Source organism: Oratosquilla oratoria, chromosome 31, assembly GCF_046742065.1.
Source record: "Oratosquilla oratoria isolate Oo_2021 chromosome 31, ASM4674206v1, whole genome shotgun sequence".
Taxonomy (NCBI): Eukaryota; Metazoa; Arthropoda; class Malacostraca; order Stomatopoda; family Squillidae; genus Oratosquilla; species Oratosquilla oratoria.
In genome coordinates, this window is record NC_134807.1 from 21486451 (window position 1) to 21507893 (window position 21443).

Sequence of the window (21443 nt, forward strand, 5' to 3'; positions counted from 1 at the left end):
TCTGCATTGGCTCCAATAATGTTTGCTATTTATGTGAATGACATGAATGATGTGCAATGTTACATGAGCTTCTTTGCAGACGACGCCAAATTGTTAAGGAAAGTAAAAACTGAAAAGGATTGCGAATCACTACAGGAAGACCTGAATAAGGTATGGAACTGGAGTCAGAAATGGGAAGTGGACTTGAATATTAAGAAGTGTAGCATAATGGAATTTGGAAAAAGTAAAAATAGAATATCAGGACAATATGAAATTGGAACTAAGGAGGTAAAGAAGGAGATATCCGAAGAAAGATTTGGGTGTAATTATCTCAAACGACTTGTCTTATGATAAACAGATAAACAAAATTGTCGGAGAACCCTATAACATGATAAGATCAATAAAAGGGACATATATATATATTTGGATGAAGAAATGATTAAAAAAAAATATTGGTCCCACTAATAAGGCCTAGACTTGAGTATGCGGCGACATTGTGGTCACCCAGTACCAAAAAGAATATAAAGAAAATAGAAAGAATCCAGAGAGTTGCCACAAAAAATGGCCCCTTCACTTGCAAACTTGTCATATGAGGAGAGACTGGCTAAACTGGAGTTACCGACTCTGGAGCAAAGAAGAGAGAGAGAGACGACCTACTGACCATCTACAGAATCATGAAGAGCACAGAAATACTCGATAGAGAGGACTTGTCAAACTGGGACAAGAGAAACACAAAAGGACATGGAAAGAAAAAAAACAAAAACATAGTTATAGAAGAGATCTGAAGAAAAACAGTTTTCCACATAGAGTGGTGGACATTTGGAACAAACTGGATGAAAAAATAGTGTGCGCAAAAACCATTCATGAGTTTAAGAGCAAACTAGACACTGCGAGATACAAAGGCGGGACACCACGGGCGTAGCTTCCCTTCCCGTAAAATACAACTAGGTAAATACACACACACACACACACACACACACACACACACACACACACATATATACATATATGCTGATACATTGTGACAAGTTGATGAAGGTGGAAAAAGAAGTCACGGGTCTAGTTCCGAGTTCCTGAGTTTATTCCTGACCGGTTTCGCTCTATGCTTCTTCAGAAGAAGCATAGAGCAAAACCGGTCAGGAATAACCTCAGGAACTCGGAACTAGACCCGTGACTTCTTTTTCCACCTTCATATATGTATATGTATATGTATATGTATATGTATATGTATATGTATATGTATATATACTCTCTTTTAGGTTTTTTCTGCATGAGGGGGGTGTCTCTGACTTCAGTAAATTAAATGCTGTGGATGTGCTGTGTCTCGCTGCATTGCTTTGGACCCAGGGCAGTGGGTGAGATGCAGGGATGACCATTCATCCAGGAGGAGCCAAGAAAAGAGGGAGGGAGGGTTAGTGAATAGGAGTGGAGTATGTGGGGATGAAATGGATGGGAGTGGATTTATGCCTTTGGCTTTGGCTACCACACAACAACAACAACAACACACACACACACACACACACACACACACACACACACACACACACACACACACACACACACATATATATATATATATATATATATATATATACAAATACACACACACACACACACACACACACGAATGATTTACACCTGAATACACAATCCAGACGCAGTGTGTGTGTAAACGTGTGTATCATTGAGATATTCAAAATAGTCTAATGAAGATCAATAACAATTTTTGTTTTGTCAGAGAGAGAGAGAGAGAGAGAGAGAGAGAGAGAGAGAGAGAGAGAGAGAGAGAAAGCTGTGTCAGGATTGCTTATTCAGATGTAAATCGTTCGTGTGTGTGTGTATTTGAGTATTCACCTTGGTCTTTGGATCACGTGTTGGACTCGTGATCGACAGCTATTTCCCTCCCGGAGGAGAGCTCAGAGCTCGTATGACCGATCTATGGGTAATGCTATGACCTTACACACACATACACCCCCAACTCCCCGCCCACGAGAGTCGGAGTAACGACCCGAAGCGCAGCGATACCGAAATAATTTCGGCCCTGGGCAGGATTCGAACCAGGTACTGCCGCACCTCCGTACTTGGCAGTCCAGTACTCTATCAACCGCGCCACCGAGTCGTGTGTGTGTGTGTGTGTGTGTGTGTGTGTGTGTGTGTGTGTGTTTCCGAGACCTTCGCATGTGGCCACAGATGTCCTTCATTCATCTTCCCTAAGCGTGCTCATGTGTACGACTTTAAACGAGTTTTCACACGAAAGTTTCCGTTAAACGGACCAGATGTCAACGATTCTAAGGAAATAATTTCGCACGTGTTTTCCTGGTAAATGGTAGGAAAGTTTGTCATTAAATCTTATTGGTTCAATTTTCTCTTGGCCGAATGATACTATGCAATTTATTTTTCAATCATTTCATATGCAATCATTTCATGTGCAATCATTTCATTTTCAATCATTTTTCAATAATTTCATTTTCAATCATTTCACTAATCATTATTCAGTTATTTTTCTCAGGACAGAATGATACTTTCCAAATATACTGTAGTTTTCGATTTCAAGACATATCAAGATATACTGTACCTACAGCCACATGTGGAATCCCTGACTGAAACACCCACTCAAACGTATATACTTATAACAATCATAGCATTTTGAAGTTCAAACGAAGATCCATGAGATTTTTTTCTTCGCAATTTTCAAAATTTTTGGTGATCATATTGTCAAGGAAAACGCATATTTTGTTCAATGAAGTTTCTAGTTTCAGGGTTTCTGAAATGTTTCACTTTAGTACAGTTTAATTGATCCAGCTGCCAAGGATTCTGTTACCATTGAGGTGGCCCGGGATCGAAACTCCGTGACAGCTGGATTCGGTTATTTGAAAGATATCACTGTAACTTGTGATTTAGTCTATGCTAATGTGTAGTTTTATAATATTGTAGATGTGCGAGCTCAGGGGATTACACAATTTGTATAAAACTTAATCTTCACACACACACACACACACACACACACACACACACACACACACACACACACACACACACACACATATATATATATATATATTATATATAATATATATATATATATACATATATATGTGTGTGTATATATATACATATGTATATATATATGTATGTATATGTATATGTATATATATATGATAAAAATGTCCGGCCCTTCACACTGACTTAGCAATGGGCAAGTAGAGGTTATTTTAAAGACTACTAACCCGTACAGCGTACACAGGTTGCACCCGTGACTCTCAATGGTTCCTCTATCATTTGGTTTGGTGCAATTAATCGTTTAGTTTGAAACTGCCATGCAAAAAATACGGATTATCTTTATTTTCCCTTCACCAAGGCCGTGCAGCAGGAGTGCACAGTGTGGTTGACGAGGTTAGGTCAGTTTAGGTTAGGTTAGGTTAGCCTAATTTTACTCTGAAAAAAGGAAGCAATAAATGGGGTCGATGGGGTTGTGGTAGTGGGGGAGGAGAGGACAACTGCCACCGACTCACCACCGGGCAACTCAACGTCAGGGCAACGGTCAGTTTTGCTCCTTGCAAACAGTTCGTAGTAGGCTTCAGTCCTCCTAAGCACTTTGCGCGCTGGCACAGAAGTAACAGACGGGCTTCGTATACTTATTGGCCTGGGTTTGAGACTCGGTTGCAATGGCTGGATTAGTTATTTGTAAGACTTCACAACGTAGTAGTTGTTTATTCAATAATAGATACACAGAAAAAAGAGAAATCAGGGATAAGGTGAGGAGTCTATTTCAGCAGGGGCATAATTACACCCGAGGCCGGCATGCACACCCTTTGTACTTAGACTATTGGGATAGGTAACAGTCACTACTGGGAGTCGCGGAGAATTACGGGACTCGAACATGCGACTGCGTACAGGAAACAGAAAAATAATCTCAAGATTGAGGTTCTGGGGAAAATAAATTTTGCGTATACATTCCGCTCTTGTATCATAACGAGGAAAAATGTTGACCCAAGTTACAGTTCTCAACATCTGTCTATATACCAAGAGAATTTTCCCCCTCATGAGGGAGGTAACTAACGCCCACCCATTTCACTCCCCCCACCACCCCCTCCACCCCTCCCATCTCAGCTCCTCATGGATGATGGGTCATCCCTGTATTCGCCAACTGCAACGCAATGCAGCAAGACACAGTGCATCCACCAGTTCTCACAACGTCAATTTTATTTTCTGTCTAGTATGTGATATATCTTCCTATGAAAATAAACTCATCTGCTGGGATTTGAACCCTCGCCTGAGCGGCTTGCGTCTTACAAGACGAAGATCGTACCATCACGCCATCCTGACCCTTCAAAACGAAACTACTTAGTTCACAGACACATATCTTCCTATGTAGTATTTGGCTTCCAGTTAGTTAATTTCCATGGATAGATGAAAAAAGCTGTCAAACAAAGAATTTTAATTCTATATGATGAAATACTCTGAGCGAATACTTTTTTTTTTGCCCCTGACTCTAAATAAGGTATCGTTTGTTTAATCAATATGATATTCTCACGTGTGGTACACTCACCCTGTAATGTAGTATGTCGCGGGGTCAGACTAAATATGGTGCACAGGTCAGCTTAGGTCACTATCAAGCGCGGTTCACGCGAGTAATGTTTCGGCTCCAAGTTCCCGTTTTCTCAGCAGCTTTTCCCCCGCTTTGCTGTACCACCGCGTTCTCGTTGTTCACACGATACTGGAGTTTATTCCTGCGAGCGGCAGCGCACTTTGCCTCCAGTGTCGCACCAGCTGAGTCTTGATTTCCAGGACTGTTTCGGGGAAGAACTTCGCACGAAATTTGTGTTTTGGGGTATACAGTATCTCTCGGGTTCCAGAGGCTCTTCTGCCTACCCGTGCAGGGATTGCATCACACTTAAAGGCCACACCAACTCCTCAGACATTATATATTAATGTAATTTCGATGTGAGGCCACAAAAGTTTATTATTTCGGGAGCAAGATGACTATCGTCACGGTATCACGGGAACACAGAACTTGTTCACAAAAAGTGTTGCCGGAACGCAGTTTCGGCGCCTTTTAGTGAACTGCTTTTTGTGGATGAAGGTTAGAATGCGTGAAGGTGAGTGATGAAGGTCAATCATGAAGGTCACTGTGGTGCAGGAGAGACAGACCGACGCGTGAAGGTCAGAACTTCACAAGTTGGCGAATGGGTCGCCTGGATAAGGACTCGGTGAAATTGACCTGGTCTAGTTCCAGATCGTTCCTTTTGTACGGTCAAGTTTAGTACAATGGTAACGTTCTTTCTTCGTGGTAAGCGGTCACACATACAAGAGTTCAAGTCCCAGTGGCGGAGTTTCTTAATCTAAAGGTCAGAATAGGTAAAGGTCAGTGTAGGCGTGTAAAGGTAGTGAATGGAAGTCAGTGTTTGCGTGTGAAGGGCATCGTTATCGAAGGACCACAGAACGCAGGTTGAATGAGGACAAAGTGGATGGGTTAGACCTTTCTCCCACTAAATTATATTAGAAATAAATATATCCGTATATTTCGACCACTTTCTGTGGTCCTCTAAATAATATTAGAAATAAATATATCCGTATATTTCGACCACTTTCTGTGGTCCTCTAAATAAGATTAGAAATAAATATATCCGTATATTTCGACCACTTTCTATGGTCCTCTAAATAAGATTAGAAATAGATATATCTGTATATTTCGACCACTTTCTGTGGTCCTCTAAATAAGATTAGAAATATATATCCGTATATTTCGACCACTTTCTGTGGTCCTCTAAATAAGATTAGAAATATATATCCGTATATTTCGACCACTTTCTGTGGTCCTCTTCACCAGATAAGTGCTTATCTGCTGAAGAGGACCACAGAAAGTGGTCGAAATATACGGATATATTTATCTTACTAATGTACTACGACAATAATCTTCCCAAAGTAGATGGGATTGAAAAAATAATGCTACATTAAGCCTCCGTTACATATTCAAAATTCGCTTCAAATATTGTGAATTTGAAAAGATGGAAGTCGTCTTCGCTTACGGTATTCTAGACATCCCTAGGAACAATTGAACAACGTGACTAATATTCACATAGGTTTAACTTCTCATAGTTCGTCGTTCAGCTTCTCAATATAGGTGGCAAAAGTTATTTGACATTTGGAGATTCGAAAAATAAGAGATTGTAGCCTAAGTCGTTTCGGTTCAAACGAACTTACTTGAGTCGCGTAGGTGTGACAAAACTATAAAGTATAATTGAAACTTGCTCAGCGGGAGACCTAAGCCAGATGTCAAACAGTCACCCCTACATCCTATAGAAGGTGCAGATATTGATCTGATGGATAGCCATGGGCAAAAGTAGTTTATACACAGAAAACGGATGAAGTAGGTAAGTCGACGGGGGTGGATGGAAGTTTGCAGATGGTTCCGTGCAAGTGATTGGGCAACAACCGTTTCCACGTCTGCACTGTGAACTACTTTCCAGGCATGATTTGTCCAGAAACTTTAAAAAGCACTCACATCCAGCGAAAAAAAGACAAATACCTGAAAAAAATAAATGAATAGATAAATGGAATAATAAATTAATAAGTAAATAAAATAATGAATAAATAGATAAGCAAGTAAGTAAATAAACAAATAAATAAACAAGTTGATGAATAAATAAATAAGTAAATGAATAAGCGAATGAATAAATTGATAAATTCATATATAATACAGTTTGTAAATAAGATAAAATAGAATGAAAAAAGATAAAACAAAGGAAACAAAAAAAATGGAATAAGAAAAAATACAAGATAAGACAAAAAACAAAAACAAACAAAAAAACGAAATTAAGGGGTTAGAAGATCATCCTTTTGATGCAATAAAAGATGCAACACTTCCTTCTTTATTGTCATTATATTTTTTTCTCACCTTTTCCAATTTTTTTTTTTTTTTTTTCGTCCCTGCAATAACCCCTTCTTTTTTATTTGGCCTCAAAGCATGTGCATGTGTCCTTATTTTATTTGTAATGTTCCATATCTTCCGCCCCTTCAACGGTCGTCCTCCAGAAAAGCCATGATCAAGGCAATCAGGGAGAACAGAAGCCCAAACACAAGGTGAGTGGTCGTTGTTTGTGTATGTGGCTCACGTGCTGGACCCGTGATCGACAGCTATTACCTTCCTTATTGTGTGTGTGTGTGTGTGCTTGTGTGTGTGTGTGTGTGTGTGTGTGTGTGTGTGTGTGTGTGTGTGTGTGCGAATATATAAATAAGGAGGAGGAAGGGGAAGGCGAAAGGAGGAAAAGAAGGGGTGAAGAAGGATAGTAAATAAAGGGGAACGAATAGGAGGAGAAAAAGGAGAGGAGGCTACACGAAGAAGGTTTTGAGTGAAGTAAAAAAAAAAAAAAAAAAAAAAAAAAGAGAGAGAGAGAAAGAGTACATGGTAACGATGAAAAGAGAAAATTAAGAGAGCGAAAGAGGAGGAGGAGGAAGAGGACGAAGTGTACGAGGAGGAAGAGGAGGAGAAGTAGGAGGAAGAGGAGGAGGAAGAGTGGGATCTAGTGAAGTCGCGCATACTGTACAGCTGTTATCTTGGTTAGATTATTGTGTTGGCACAACTGTGTGTGCGTGTGTGTGTGTGTGTGTGTGTGTGTTTGTCCCCTTTTCTGATGAAAGTTTCATTCATCCTACTGCCATGGATGTTTTTTTAAGTGGAGCATTGTTCATATATCCCTGAATACTAATTACATATTTCCTATTTGATTTATCTTTAAACCCCCAATTCCAGCATTCCAATTAATCATCTATTTTTACATGTCTTTTTGATCATTAGCAAAGCAGTTTATAACTTAGACTCTAATTCAGCTTACGGATACAAAGTCATTAACTACTAATCTAGGATTCCATCAATGTTATATTAACTTTCGTGGTTGAATTTGTGTTATGTTTGCCTCACAGAAGTTTCCTTGGATTTACTTTACAAATTAAAATGGGAAACTGTTTAGTGATAAAGCACACTGTTGGAGTCGATGCTACTTGGTTGGTTTGAGTAGAAACGACTTCGGTTACAATATTCTGGACTTCCGTAAGACCATCTCAACTATTTTGTGTCTAACATTCGCATTCTAGGTTTAACTTCTCTTAGTTCGTCGTTCAGCTCCTCACTCTATGACACAAGAGTAATTAGGCATTAAGAAATTTGAAAAACAAAATATCGTAACCGAAGTCGTTTCTATTCTGAGTAGCAAAAGCGAGTAGCATGCTAGTGAGAAATGCCTAGTGTGCCACCACCTTGTTCGTGAGAGGGAAAGGTAGTAAAAGCAGTTAAGAGCTTAACCAAACTTGATTTCAGAGAGCTTTGTTGTACTTGATCAAAAAGAGAGTGAAGAGGAAAAGAGTAGTGAGAAGAGAGATAGAAGAGTGGTAGGAGGTAACGAAGAGAGGAGATAAAGGAGGATGAAGACAGTAGGAAGAAGGGAGAGTTGGAGGAAAGAAGAGGACGAGGAGGAAGAGGAAGAGAATAAAGCAAGTAGGAAGATGTGAGTAGGGGGAAGAGAGGAGGGTAAGGAGGAGGAGAGGATCAGTAGGGAGATGATGGGAGTAGGAAGAGGAAGAGGAGGAGGAGGAAGAGGAGAGGAGGGCAGAAAGAATGTGAGAGTAGAAAATGCAGAAAAGATGAAAGGTAGAGCAAAGTAGAAGAAGAGGAATACGGATAGTGTGTATTGAGTCACGGTATAGTACAGAACCGTGGGATAGGATGCGCTCATAGGTCATACTATACCCGAGTAGGGCAGAGTGAGTATCTGTGAGATGAGGCTGTAGTTTCTGCTGTGATTGTTCTTAATTGTTGTATCTATGTTATGGTCAGTGCGTTGAACTTCGTCCTTTACTTATCTTCCTGAACATTTGGTTTGTAGTACTTCAGTTTCGTTGTCTTGTGCTAATGTGCATTTCACCAATATTCGTTTATTTGTGTTCATTTTTATGTAACTTTTCCCAAAGGAAAATGAGCAAACTGTTGCATGCTTGCATACGATATCCTGTAGACGAGGACCAAAGAAGTAAATGTGCACTGTCATATCTAATACCTTCTATCAGGACTCGAACTCTGGGTTATGTGATTACAAATCAAAGCTCCAAGTACATGGCCACTCTGACGCCATATCATTATAACCAAAGACCATGGTTCGAGTTACGATAGTGTTAGTCTTAATTCATGTTATGTTTATTAGATTTCTGGCCCACTTTTCTACACATGAATTTATGTCAATGGTTCTCAACCTCAGGGCTATGAGAGTCCCCAAGGATGCCATAACAAGAACTCAGGGGGGTGCCATTGCCTGCTGTTACAAATTATACTTTTCTATATAACGAGCAACGGCCTGCGCCCGACCCCGCTACGCGGGGGCTCGGCCTTCAGTCGAGCTTGCTTCGCTCGCAGGCGCCTTCGGCTCTCAGCCAATCAGTCGTCTCCGTTGCTGTGACGTCACCGCTTTCGGCCAATCAGTCGTCTCCGTTGCCATCACGTCACCACTTTCTCAGCCAATCAGGGGCCGGAGGGGACGTGTCCCCTTGAGGGATTTCCGGTTTCCGGTCCGGTTTAAATGGATATCAACAGAAATTCTTTTTATTAGTATATAGATGTGAGGAATCTAAAAAAAAAAAGAAAATCGCTCTATCCTGACAGATTATGATTGTCAACTTTGTAATAAAGCAAAGGGTTTTTCTTCACCACAATTTCATTATTATTCTTTTATATATATATATATATATATATATATATATATATATATATATATATATATATATATTGGCGAGAGAAATGAAGGGGAGACATATATGAAAATTGAGAATTCATGAAATGAGAAAATGAAATGGAAACAGTTGAGAACCATTGGTTTAACCCGTAGTCAGGGTCGTTCATTAGATATCTTATGGTCTTCCTGAATCACCTCCAGTTCCCTGGAATAGAACGAAAGAAACCTGTCTAAAAATTGTTCAGGGAACATTTCTCATATGACGTCATAGGGTAACGTCATAAGTTGATTTGAAGTGACGCCATAGAAAGGTCATGACATTTTTGTTCCCCTGCTCATGGAAATTAATGTGCTGCATCCAGGATGATCATAGCGTAGCTGGGGCATGGGTTCTTTGGACAGTGCACTGTCGAGGGCCGCCAGCCCAACAAGCCTTGAAAAAAAATAAATTAAAAATAAATAAATAAATAGAATAAATAAGATAAAATAAGTAAAAAGATAAAAAATAAAAATAGATAATAATAATGATAATAATAATAATAATAAATGAATAAATAAATAGAATAAATAAGAGCCCAACAAACATTGAAAAATGATCAAATAAATAAATAAAATAAAATAAAGAAAAAATAAAGAAAATAAAAAGAAAAAATTAATAATAATAAATGAATAAATAGATAAATTAAATAAGAGATAAACAACTAAAACAAAAATAGATATACAAATAAAGAATAAGAATAATAATCATAGATAAATCAAATAACAATAAATAACTAAGTAAATAGATAAAATAGCTAAGTAAATAAATAGATGAATTAGCAAAAAACATATAATAATAACAATAGTAATAATAAATATATTAGATAAAATAGAATAAAATTAAATAAGAATAGAATAAAAATATCTGATCCCTAACTGGGGGCTTTATCGCGATAGCAGCGTCCTCTTTGTCTTTAGTGCTTATTGTCCTCTGTAGTTTGTGTTTATTGTCCTCTTTGTATGTTGTGTTTATTGTCATCTTTTTATGTTGTGTTTATTGTCCTCTTTATCTTTTGTGTTTATTGTCCTCTTTGTCTTTTGTGTTTATTGTCCTCTTTGTATTTTGTGTTTATTGTCCTCTTTGTCTTTTGTGTTTATTGTCCTCTTTGTAGTTTGTGTTTATTGTCCTCTTTGTATTTTGTGTTTGATTCTTAGATCCCAGCAATGTTGTTTGTTAATTATAAAGGCATCTCTATCTACTGCTGTTATCGTGTTGCTATCACTATCACTACCACCATCATTATCGTTGTCATCGCCATTGTCATCGTCATCGTTATCGTCGTCGTCATCATCATCGTCATCATCATCGTCATCATCATCATCATCATCATCGTCATCATCATCGTCATCTTTGTCGTCATCATCATCGTCGTCGTTGTCGTCGTCGTCATCGTGGTCGTTGTCATCATCAACATCATCATAATCACCGTCATCATCGTCACCATCTACAACTGCCAATACAATCATCAATCATCATCGTCGTCATCACCATTGTCATCGCCATCACCACCACAACCACCCACAATTAGCCACAACTACTACCACCACAGCAGCACCACACCACCACCTACTACTACCATCACCATCACAGCCACCACCATCACAGCCACCACCATCATCACAGCCACCACCATCACCACCACCTTCATTGTGAAGCACTGCTAGCAATAACTAGTAAGAACATGAACAAGAACACCGTCAAAACAGGACACTTTCATGAACAGCACGCCATAAAAGACGCTGTTGAAACCATCTTCAGGGTTACAGTTTCTTCTCCTCTTTCTTCTTTTTTATGTTTTCCTGTAGTTACTATTTCTACAGTAACATTCTGTTTGTTTTTAGTTATTTGTCATTACAGGTGAATATATAAATGCTGTACCCTTCACTTTCTATACTAAATAGCAAAACTTCCACCCTTTTTTTCCCCCTCTATGTTATGTCTAAAAAACTCAACGGCTTGCCGCAATTGACAGGGTTTGCCCTACCCTGGGTTTCTCGCTTCTCACGTCTTGGGAGCGGGATGGTGAGTTAATTACATTCTTATCATACCCTTCGTGGACTACCTACTCTCCTCTTTGTTCCCTTTGACATAATACCACTCCTTCCTTCTCTTCACGACTTGTTTACAGCCCGAGTCACCTGGCGTGCCAGATCCCCGAACTGAGCGTGAAGAACCCGGAGATTTATCACCTCTTCCACCCCGTGGACCCTCTCCGATGCGAGCCCGAGGCCGATTGGGTCCAGGTCGAGGGGTCCGTGGCTACCATCACTCGCCAGGCCAGGAAGAAACATGGAGGGGACATCGAGTGCGCCTTCACAGGTGGGTCGAAGACTACGGAGGAGGAGGAGGAGGTAAAGGAGTAGGAGTAGGAGGACGGGGGGAAGTATGAACAGCAGAAAGGGGAGGAGAAGGAGGAGGAGAAGAATGAGGAGGAGGAGGAGGAGGTAAAGGAGTAGGAGTAGGAGAACGGGGGGAAGTATGAACAGCAGAAAGGGGAGGAGAAGGAGGAGGAGAAGAATGATGATGATGATGATGAGGAGGAGGAGGAGGAGGAGGAGGTAAAGGAGTAGGAGTAGGAGGACTGGGGGAAGTACAAACAGTAGGAAGGGGAGGAGAAGGAGGAGGAGAAGGAGGAGGAGGAGAAAGAGGTAAAGGAATAGGAGGACGAGGAGAAGTACGAACAGTAGGAAGGGGAGGAGAAGGAGGAGGAGGAGGAGGAGAAGGAGGTAAAGGAGTAGGAGGACGGGGAGAAGTACGAACAGTAGGAAGGGGAGGAGAATGAGGAGGAGGGAAAGGTGTACGAACAGTAGGAGGGGAAGGAGAAGGAAGTAAAGGAGTAGGAGCAGGAGGAAGGAGAGGAGTACGAGCAGTAGGAGGGGGAGGAGGAGGAAAAGAATGAGGAGGAGGGAAAGGAGTAAAAAGAGGAGGAGGAGACGAAGGAGAAGGATGGCAAGGGGTAGGAGTTGAAGCAGGAGGAGGAAGAGGGAGAGGAATAGGTGCAAGAGGAGGAGGAGGGGAGGGGAATAGGGAGGAGATGGGAAAGGAGGAGGAGGAGAATAGGGAGGAGGAGGAGGAGGAGGAGAGAACGAAGGGGAACCAGGATGAGAGTAGGGGAACAGGAAGGAAGTGCGATAGGAAGAGGAGGAGGAGGAGAGGAGAGGAATAGGGAGGAGGTGGGAGAGGAGGAGAATAGGGAGGAGGAGGAGGAGAGAACGAAGGAGAAGCATGATGAGAGGAGGAGAATAGGAAGGAAGTGTGATAGGAAGAGGAGGAGGAATATTTTGTCAATAATTAATAACAAGTGATCTTTATGGAGAGTATCGCTCTAAGGAGAGGGCGGAGAGTTTTAAAGAGGAGGAGGAGAAGGAGGAGGAGGAGGAGAAGTATTCGTATTTTGTCGGCTATAACCAGCGCTTCTGTCCACTGAGAATGGAAGCATAGAGATCGAAAGAAGGCGGTGGGAAAGATTGATTTTGCAGATTAAGAGTGATCAGTATTCTTATTTGGGTGGATAATAGTTTCTGAACTTAAAAGAACACTACGTAACTCTGGTCCGTAGGAGTGACAATAAAGTTCCCTAGAACACCGACTGCATAAGGCTGAGGAGGAGGAGGAGGAGGAGGAGAGGAGGACGGGAGTCAAAGAATGTTATGCTTACACATACGTGGCATACCAGAGGACACATTTACACACACACACACACACACACACACACACACACACACACACACACACACACACACACACACATTACTCTTAGGTCGGTCATATATGAGGTCTGGGTTCTCTTTCGGGAGGGAAATAGCTGTCGATCACGAGTCCAACACATGGTCCAAGACCATGGTGAATGGTGAATCACACACACACACGCACACACATACCTACGCACGTACTCACATCCAGTGATGAACAGAGTGGTTTTCCCAGTGATGCGTTCAAGTATAAAAGAAAATGGAAGACACGTTCAGGCAAATACATAATTGAGAAATTGTTTTTCATAACCTCTCCATTTTATTTATTTATTTGTTTAATTATTCATTCATTTATTTATTTTATTATTATTATTATTATTATGTATATATATATATATTTTGCCTTTGTATATACCATAAGTTCCCTGATTCTGTGTATTTCCATGGATATAATGATAATTATAAAAAAGAGGACAACAGGAGACCTTTTCGTTTGTAATGAGGTCGGATGAAAAACATAACATTTTGCTTAAATGTCTACGCAAATGAATCTTAATGTTTTGAACCGTAATGTACTTAATCATCTCGGATGGAATCCTAGTCCTTTCATCGATGACACAGTTATTAACGATATTATTTGCACGAAATTCTCGGTTATTAACCCGCATCCCAAGAATTTGAAGAATCCATTTCTCTTCCGGTCAGTAATTTAGTGGGAAAATATTTTTAATCTTGATGTTATGAATTATCTTTAAAATCTTAAAGACTTGTATTAATCCCCCCTCCTCTGAGTCTCAGCCTTTTTAAAGAGAATATATTAAAATGCTTTGAGAGTTTTTCGTATGATTTGTGCCTCATATCTGTTATGAGTTTTTATGATTTGTCGGTGTACACTTTCCAAAGTTGTCAATAACTTTGATAAATTTTGGGAGCAATGTGGAAATAGTATATCATAAGGGTAGTTGATGACAGCTGGGATTTTTAAGTGAAAAGATCGTATTACCAATTCTAGTATTCTACTTGCTTTCTCTGGGGCAGATGATTACATCATGACCCTTTTCATTCTCCACTTTGTATTTTCTTTTCAAATAACTTACAGTATTTCGTCTATATGGATAATTTTACACTTAATTAGGCTCAATTTCATCAGCCATTTTTGAGACTAATGGTCTAGTTTGTCTATGTCACTTTGTCACCAAATGATTTCAGTGACCACTTGCTCAGTCTCTTATCTCCGGTTTGTCTAAATCTCCATGAATATTCGAATGATTTCAGTGATCACTTGCCCAGTTTCTTATCTCTGATGTGTCTAAGTCTTCTTGAACGTCCAGTTGATATGAGTGATCACTTACCCAGTTTATCTTCGATTTGTCTAAATCTTCTTGAATATCCAGTTGATTTGATTGAGCACCTGCCCAGTTTTATCTCAGGTTTGTCTAAATCTTCTTGAATATCCAGTTCATCCGAGTGATCACTCTGGTTTGTCTAAGTTTCCTTGAATATCCAGTTGATTTGATTGATCACTTGCCCACTTTCTTATCTCTGGTTTGTCTGAATTTCCTTGAATATCTAGTTGATTTGAATGATCACTTGCCCAGTTTCTTATCTGTGGTTTCTTCCATTGGACAGAAATTATCCGAGTAGACGACGACACTTCGAGGAATGGCCTGACGACTACAACTCATGATTCGTTCACCTTTGTCAACACCGACTTCTACAAGGTGTCCTGCGAAGCCAAAGACGGAGAAAAGTAAGTTCCTGTAGCTCAAGGTTGCGTTTATACCGAGTGAGTCTCGGCTGATCCTCCTCAACCGTGTTAGGTCACCAAATGTAGTAGAAGTGTTACTACTTCATGATATGTGAAGTCCTCCATGAGATATGAATCAGAGAAATTCAGATTCTCTTAAGACTTAACACATCACACACATAATAATAACACATCACACTTCACATCACACACATAGTAGTAACACATCACACTTTACACATCACACACATAGTAGCAACACATCACACTTTACACATCACACACATAGTAGTAACACCCCTTCTACATTTGGTGATCTACTACATTTGGTGACCCTGGAGTGCTGCCTACCACATACCAATTGATGTGGTTGGTTACCACGTCATGAGAGAGAGAACTGTCCTTAGGTGAAGGGTTAATGAAAGCTTAATTCTCTCCAACCGTTGCGAGTTCGTTTGAAATGACGTCGGTTACAACTTTCCGTTTTTTTGTTTGTTTTTGTTTTTTCAAATCTTCGAATGTCAAATTAACTTTGCGTCGTATATTGAGAAACTGAGAGGCGTTATTGTTATTATTATTATTATTATTATTGTTGTTATTATTATTATTATTGTTATTATTATCATTATTGTTATTATTATTATTATTATTATTATTATTATTATCATTATCATCAATTATTATATTATTATTATATAATTATTATTATCATTATTATTATCATTATTATTATTATTATTATTATTGTTTTATTATTATTATTACTATTATTATTATATTATTATTATTACTATTATTATTATTATTATTATTATTATCTTATTATTATCATCATTATTATTTTATTATTATTATTACTATTATTATTATTATTATCTTATTGTTATTACTATTATTATCATTATTATCTTATTGTTATTACTATTATTATCATTATCTTATTATTATTATTATTATTATTAATATTATTATTATTATTATTGTATTATTTTTATTATTGTATTATTATTATTATTATTATTATTATTATTATTATATTATTATTATCATTACTATTATTATTATTATTATTATTATCATCATTACTATTATTATTATTACTATTATTATTATTATTACTATTATTATTATTATTATTATTACTTTTATTATTATCATTATTACTATTATTATTATTATTATTATTATTATTATTATAATTATTATTATTATTATTATCTCTTTTTAATCTGAGACGTGGCAAGCACATTTATTTACGTTCAAAATCTGTTAGGATAAATCTAAAATTCGTTTTGACTTAACCACATGGAGATAGCACGCAACTGTCTCCGTGCACATCACTAGCATCTCCTGTCACTTGAAACTCGATGCACTGTTACAGTATGTTAACTTGGACATCTTTATTATTTTTTAGTTAATTGAATATACATTCATAGGAGCCCGAACACACACACACACACACACACACACACACACACACACACACACACACACACACACACACACACACACACACACGTATACCTCGACCGTCACGACGCTCTGACAAAAGCTATCATGCCTAGACACCTCACACAGCAAGTAAAAGAGAGAGAGAGAGAGAGAGAGATCCAAAAAAGGTAATTCTTCTTTGTGCTTTCCTCTCCGCAGGTGGGAGAACGTGATCGCTGGGATCCGCCAAGATGAGGAGGTCATGGAAAAGACAGGGTGGTCCAAAGTGCCCAAGGAAGGCCTTGGAGTCAACATGATCGTCTTCGTATTCGATTCTTTGTCCCGCAACACATTCATCCGGACTCTTCCGAGATCCTACGAGTACTTGACGGAGACGTTGGGGGCACACATCCTTGAGTCCTACAACATCGTCGGAGACGGCACGCCCCAGGCTATCATCCCCATTCTTACAGGTAATTTTTTTTCCTTTGGCCTATGGACACATTATTTTCCTGTTGGAGTGTCCTTATCCCGTTTTCTCTCGTAAGAGTTTATTATTATTATTATTATTATTTGGTAGTTTTACTGTGATGACTTCTCGGTTTTGCCACATACCCTGAAGAGGGATCTGAGATAGTCTCTGGTCTAAACAACGAATACCCTCAAAAAGAACCTTATAGACAGTAACCACACTAATATCGTCACTATACCATTATGTGTTGGAGACGAAACTCCCTTGCTATAGGCTTCCGCATGGGTCAACCCTCAACTCAGACAACAAATTTTGACTTTTACTCTTCAGGAAAAAAATAAACTGGAGCTTCCGGAGTCTCGGAGGCGGATGGGGAACTCTGCCCAGTAAACTTTTGACTTTTGCTCTTCAGGAAAAAAACGAACTGGAACTTCCGGAGTCTCGGAGGCGGATGGGGAACTCTGGCCAGTAAAATTTTGACTTTTACTCTTCAGGAAAAAATGAACTGGAACTTCCGGAGTCTCGGAGGCTGATGGGGAACTCTGCCCAGTAAAATTTTGACTTCTACTCTTTAGAAAAAAAAACGAACTGGAGCTTCTGGAGTCTCGGAGGCGGATGGGGAACTCTGGCCAGTCAAATTTTGACTTTTACTCTTCAGGAAAAAAATAAACTGGAGCCTCCGGAGTCTCGGAGGCGGATGGGGAATTCTGCCCAATAAAATTTTGACTTTTACTCTTCAGGAAAAAACGAACTGGAACTTCCGGAGTCTCGGAGGTGGATGGGGAGCTCTGGCCAGTAAAATTTTGACTTTTACTCTTCAGAAAAAAAAAACAACAACAGGAACTTCCGGAGTCTCGGAGGCGGATGGGGAACTCTGCCCAGTAAAATTTTGACTTTTACTCTTCAGGAAAAAAATGAACTGGAGCTTCCGGAGTCTCGGAGGCGGATGGGGAACTCTGCCCAGTAAAATTTTGACTTTTACTCTTCAGGAAAAAAAATGAACTGGAGCTTCCGGAGTCTCGGAGGCGGATGGGGAACTCTGCCCAGTAAAATTTTGACTTTTACTCTTCAGGAAAAAAATAAATAAATAAACTGGAGCCTCCGGAGTCTCGGAGGCGGATGGGGAACTCTGTCCAGTAAAATTTTGACTTTTACTCTTCAGGAAAAAACGAACTGGAGCTTCCGGAGTCTCGGAGGCAGATGGGGAACTCTGGCCAGTAAAATTTTGACTTTTACTCTTCAGGAAAAAAAAAATGAACTGGAGCTTCCGGAGTCTCGGAGGCGGATGGGGAACTCTGGCCAGTAAAATTTTGACTTTTACTCTTCAGGAAAAAACGAACTGGAGCTTCCGGAGTCTCGGAGGCGGATGGGGAACTCCGCCCAGTACGTCAACAACTTTCCCTTCGTCTGGCACGAATATGCAAAGAGCGGATACGTCACCTGTGAGTTGTTGACGAAGAAAGAGGAAGACAAGTAAAAGAGGCGGCACACTGAGCTAGCACGATACTTAGTTTTGCTACTCCGTTTGAGTAGAAATGACTTTGGTTACAATATTCTAGGCTTCCGGAAGAACATCTCAACATTGTGTCTAACATTCGTATTTTAGGTTTAACTTGTCTTAGTTCGTCATTCAGCTTTTCAAGGGTAATTTGAGATTTGGAAATTTGAAAAAGAAAATATCGTAACCGAGGTCGTTTCGACTCAAACGAAATAGCAAAAGCAAGTAGCATGCTAGTGAGAAATGCCTAATGTGACGCCACCGTAATAAGAGAAAGATTGCAAGAAGAAGAAGCGCGGGGTACGAGGAGGAGGAGGAGGAAAAGGAAGAGAGGAGGAGGAGCAGGAGTAGAAGCAGGGGGAGCGGAAGAGAAGAATGGGGAGGAGGAGGAAGAGGAAGAACAAGAAGCGGAGTAGGAGAAGAAGTAGGGGGAGGAATATAAGTAGGAAGAGGAGAAGAAGGGGAGGAGGAGGAAGAAGAAGAGAATATTAGGTCGGAGGAGCAGAAGGAGAAGGAGGAAGAAGAGTAGTAGGAAGAAGAGGATGTAGGGACAATGTCGTTCCTCTTTCTTTAACTGTTACTACCACCGTCATTATTTCTATTGTCAATATTATTTTGATTTTTATATAGAGTATCGTTATTCTCATTTCCTTATTACTTTTATCAACGCTGTCATTGCTATCGATAATATTTCTATTTTGATATAGAGTACCATCATTCTTCTTTCTTCGGTACTTTTATTACCGCTGTCATGGTTATTGATGTTCTTACCGCAGTGTTTGCTGAGGACCAACCACACATAGGAACTTTCAATCTTCGTCTTCGTGGGTTTGATTCCCAGCCCACCGACCACTACATGCGGCCCTTTTACCAAGAAATCTTCCCGACATACGGCGACAACCCCAAGTACTGTCTAAAAGGAACTCCCAGACATAGGGTGAGACCGGCAGAATTATTACCCCGCCCAGCTACTAACCATTTGGTTTCATCACCATCCCATTCCCGCAGTGAGAAGAGAGAAACCCGTGGTAGGGCAAAGTCCTGTTAATGCTGGTCAGCCGTTTTTTTTTTTTTTTTCTGCTGCAGGGGATGCTGGGACTCGAACTGACGACCACTTGCTCATGAGTTCAAGGCGGTATCCACTGGGTTTTTGCTCTTACTGCTTACCATACTTGCCACCACTGTTTCCTCTCCTTGTAATGATCCTTCGTGGGCGAAATATGTAGAAAGAAAAATCTTTGGTCTCTCAGCTTCACGTTGGTATCGTTTTACCACGCGCATGGGACAATGGCGGCATTGAGATCTTATTAAACTTTGGCAAAAGTTTTCTTCTTTGATGTTGTTGAGCAGTACATTTGCAACTTTGAAATTTTAGAGAATTATAATTTTTCGTGATTTTCAAAAACATTTCTTCATATGGCGCATCAAGACTAATTTTTCAACATGATTTTTTTTTTTTTTTTTTGGGGGGGGTGGTAATGAATCTCCGCCAAATTAAAATGAACAATTATATTTAGATTTAGATTTTTGAGAATGGGTTGGTAAAACCAAATTACATATATTTTTTTAATTGACACAGGTCAATTTTATTCAATTCATTGGAAGACTTTTGATATGAATTGATAAATATTAGCAAATAAAATTATGCGCCCTTTAGTGAAAAAAAACCAATGTGAATGTTGTATGCGTGTATATCAGTCAGTCCATCAAACCGTTGCCCCGAGTCTCTCGTCCAGCAAACCCGCGACCCCCGGAAACCGATAACGGTCACTTATTCAGCCCATACATCACCTAGTGAAGATAGTTTGTGTTGTTGTCTGGAAAGAGTTAATGTAGGGTAGAAATAGACTGGTTGATTGATAGAAAGATGGATGGATAAACAGGCATATAGGTAGAAAAAAGATAGGTAACTATATATATATATATATATATATGTATATATGTATATATATATATATATATATATGTATATATGTATATATATATGTATATGTGTATATATATATATATTATATATATATATATATATATAGTAAGTGGGAGTAAGAAACACAGGAGTCTTCGTCTGAGTTTATTCCTGACTAATTTCACAGGTATGCTTCTTCAACTAGTCAGGAATAAACTCATACTAAGTCTAACACTTAAGTCAACTTGTTAGAATGTCTCAACACATATATACATGCATATGTATATATATATATATATGTGTGTGTGTGTGATTCAGCATGGTCTTGGATCACGTGTTGGACTCGTGATCGACAGTTATTAACCTCCCGAATGAGAGCTCAGAGCTCGTACGACCGATCTATGGATAATACGACCTTACACGCATACACACGAGAGTTGTAGTAACACCCCGCAACTAAGTGATACTGAAATTATTTCAGCACTGGGCGGGAGTCGAACCCGGACCGCCGCAGTGGCAGGCGAGAACTCTAACCACATCGCCACGTGTGTGTTTATAGAAAATTGTGAAATGAGATTAAGTTTAATCCAGAAAAGAGCTGGGACGCTAAAGAAGATGAAATAAATTTACGTGGAAACCTCTCCTTTCCAGATCTTCTTAGACTACCTGAGGAACTACATGACTGTGTACAAGGACAAGCCCAAGTTCGCCTTCGCTCTTCACGCCGAACTCTCTCACGACGACTACAACCTGATTAACGTGGCTGACGACGACTTCCACGACTTCCTGCAGTTTCTAAAGGAGGACGGTCACCTCGACAACACAGTCCTCGCCGTTATGAGCGACCACGGTCATAGGTAAGGTCTCCTCAGGGATAATACATACATATACCAAAAGCTTTTTTCCCCCTTGCAAGTGAGGTAGCAAAAAAAAAAAAAAGTGAATCCTCCATTTTA

The 21443-nt window shown here is 39.5% G+C and overlaps 1 protein-coding gene across 4 annotated transcripts in view; it reads left to right on the plus strand.

Moving 5' to 3' along the window:
- The window catches only part of LOC143041483 (uncharacterized), a 61511-nt gene that overhangs the window by 26973 nt on the left and 13095 nt on the right, over positions 1–21443 (plus strand). For 3 of the 4 annotated variants that reach the window (XM_076213398.1, XM_076213396.1, XM_076213399.1), the window contains exons 3-9: positions 7015–7062; positions 11870–12060; positions 15063–15183; positions 16831–17084; positions 18412–18525; positions 19358–19518; positions 21139–21344. In XM_076213398.1, the coding sequence (XP_076069513.1) occupies positions 7015–7062; positions 11870–12060; positions 15063–15183; positions 16831–17084; positions 18412–18525; positions 19358–19518; positions 21139–21344 (1095 nt within the window). The remainder of the gene's footprint in view (positions 1–7014; positions 7063–11869; positions 12061–15062; positions 15184–16830; positions 17085–18411; positions 18526–19357; positions 19519–21138; positions 21345–21443) is intronic. The other variant, XM_076213397.1, reaches the window with a different exon arrangement.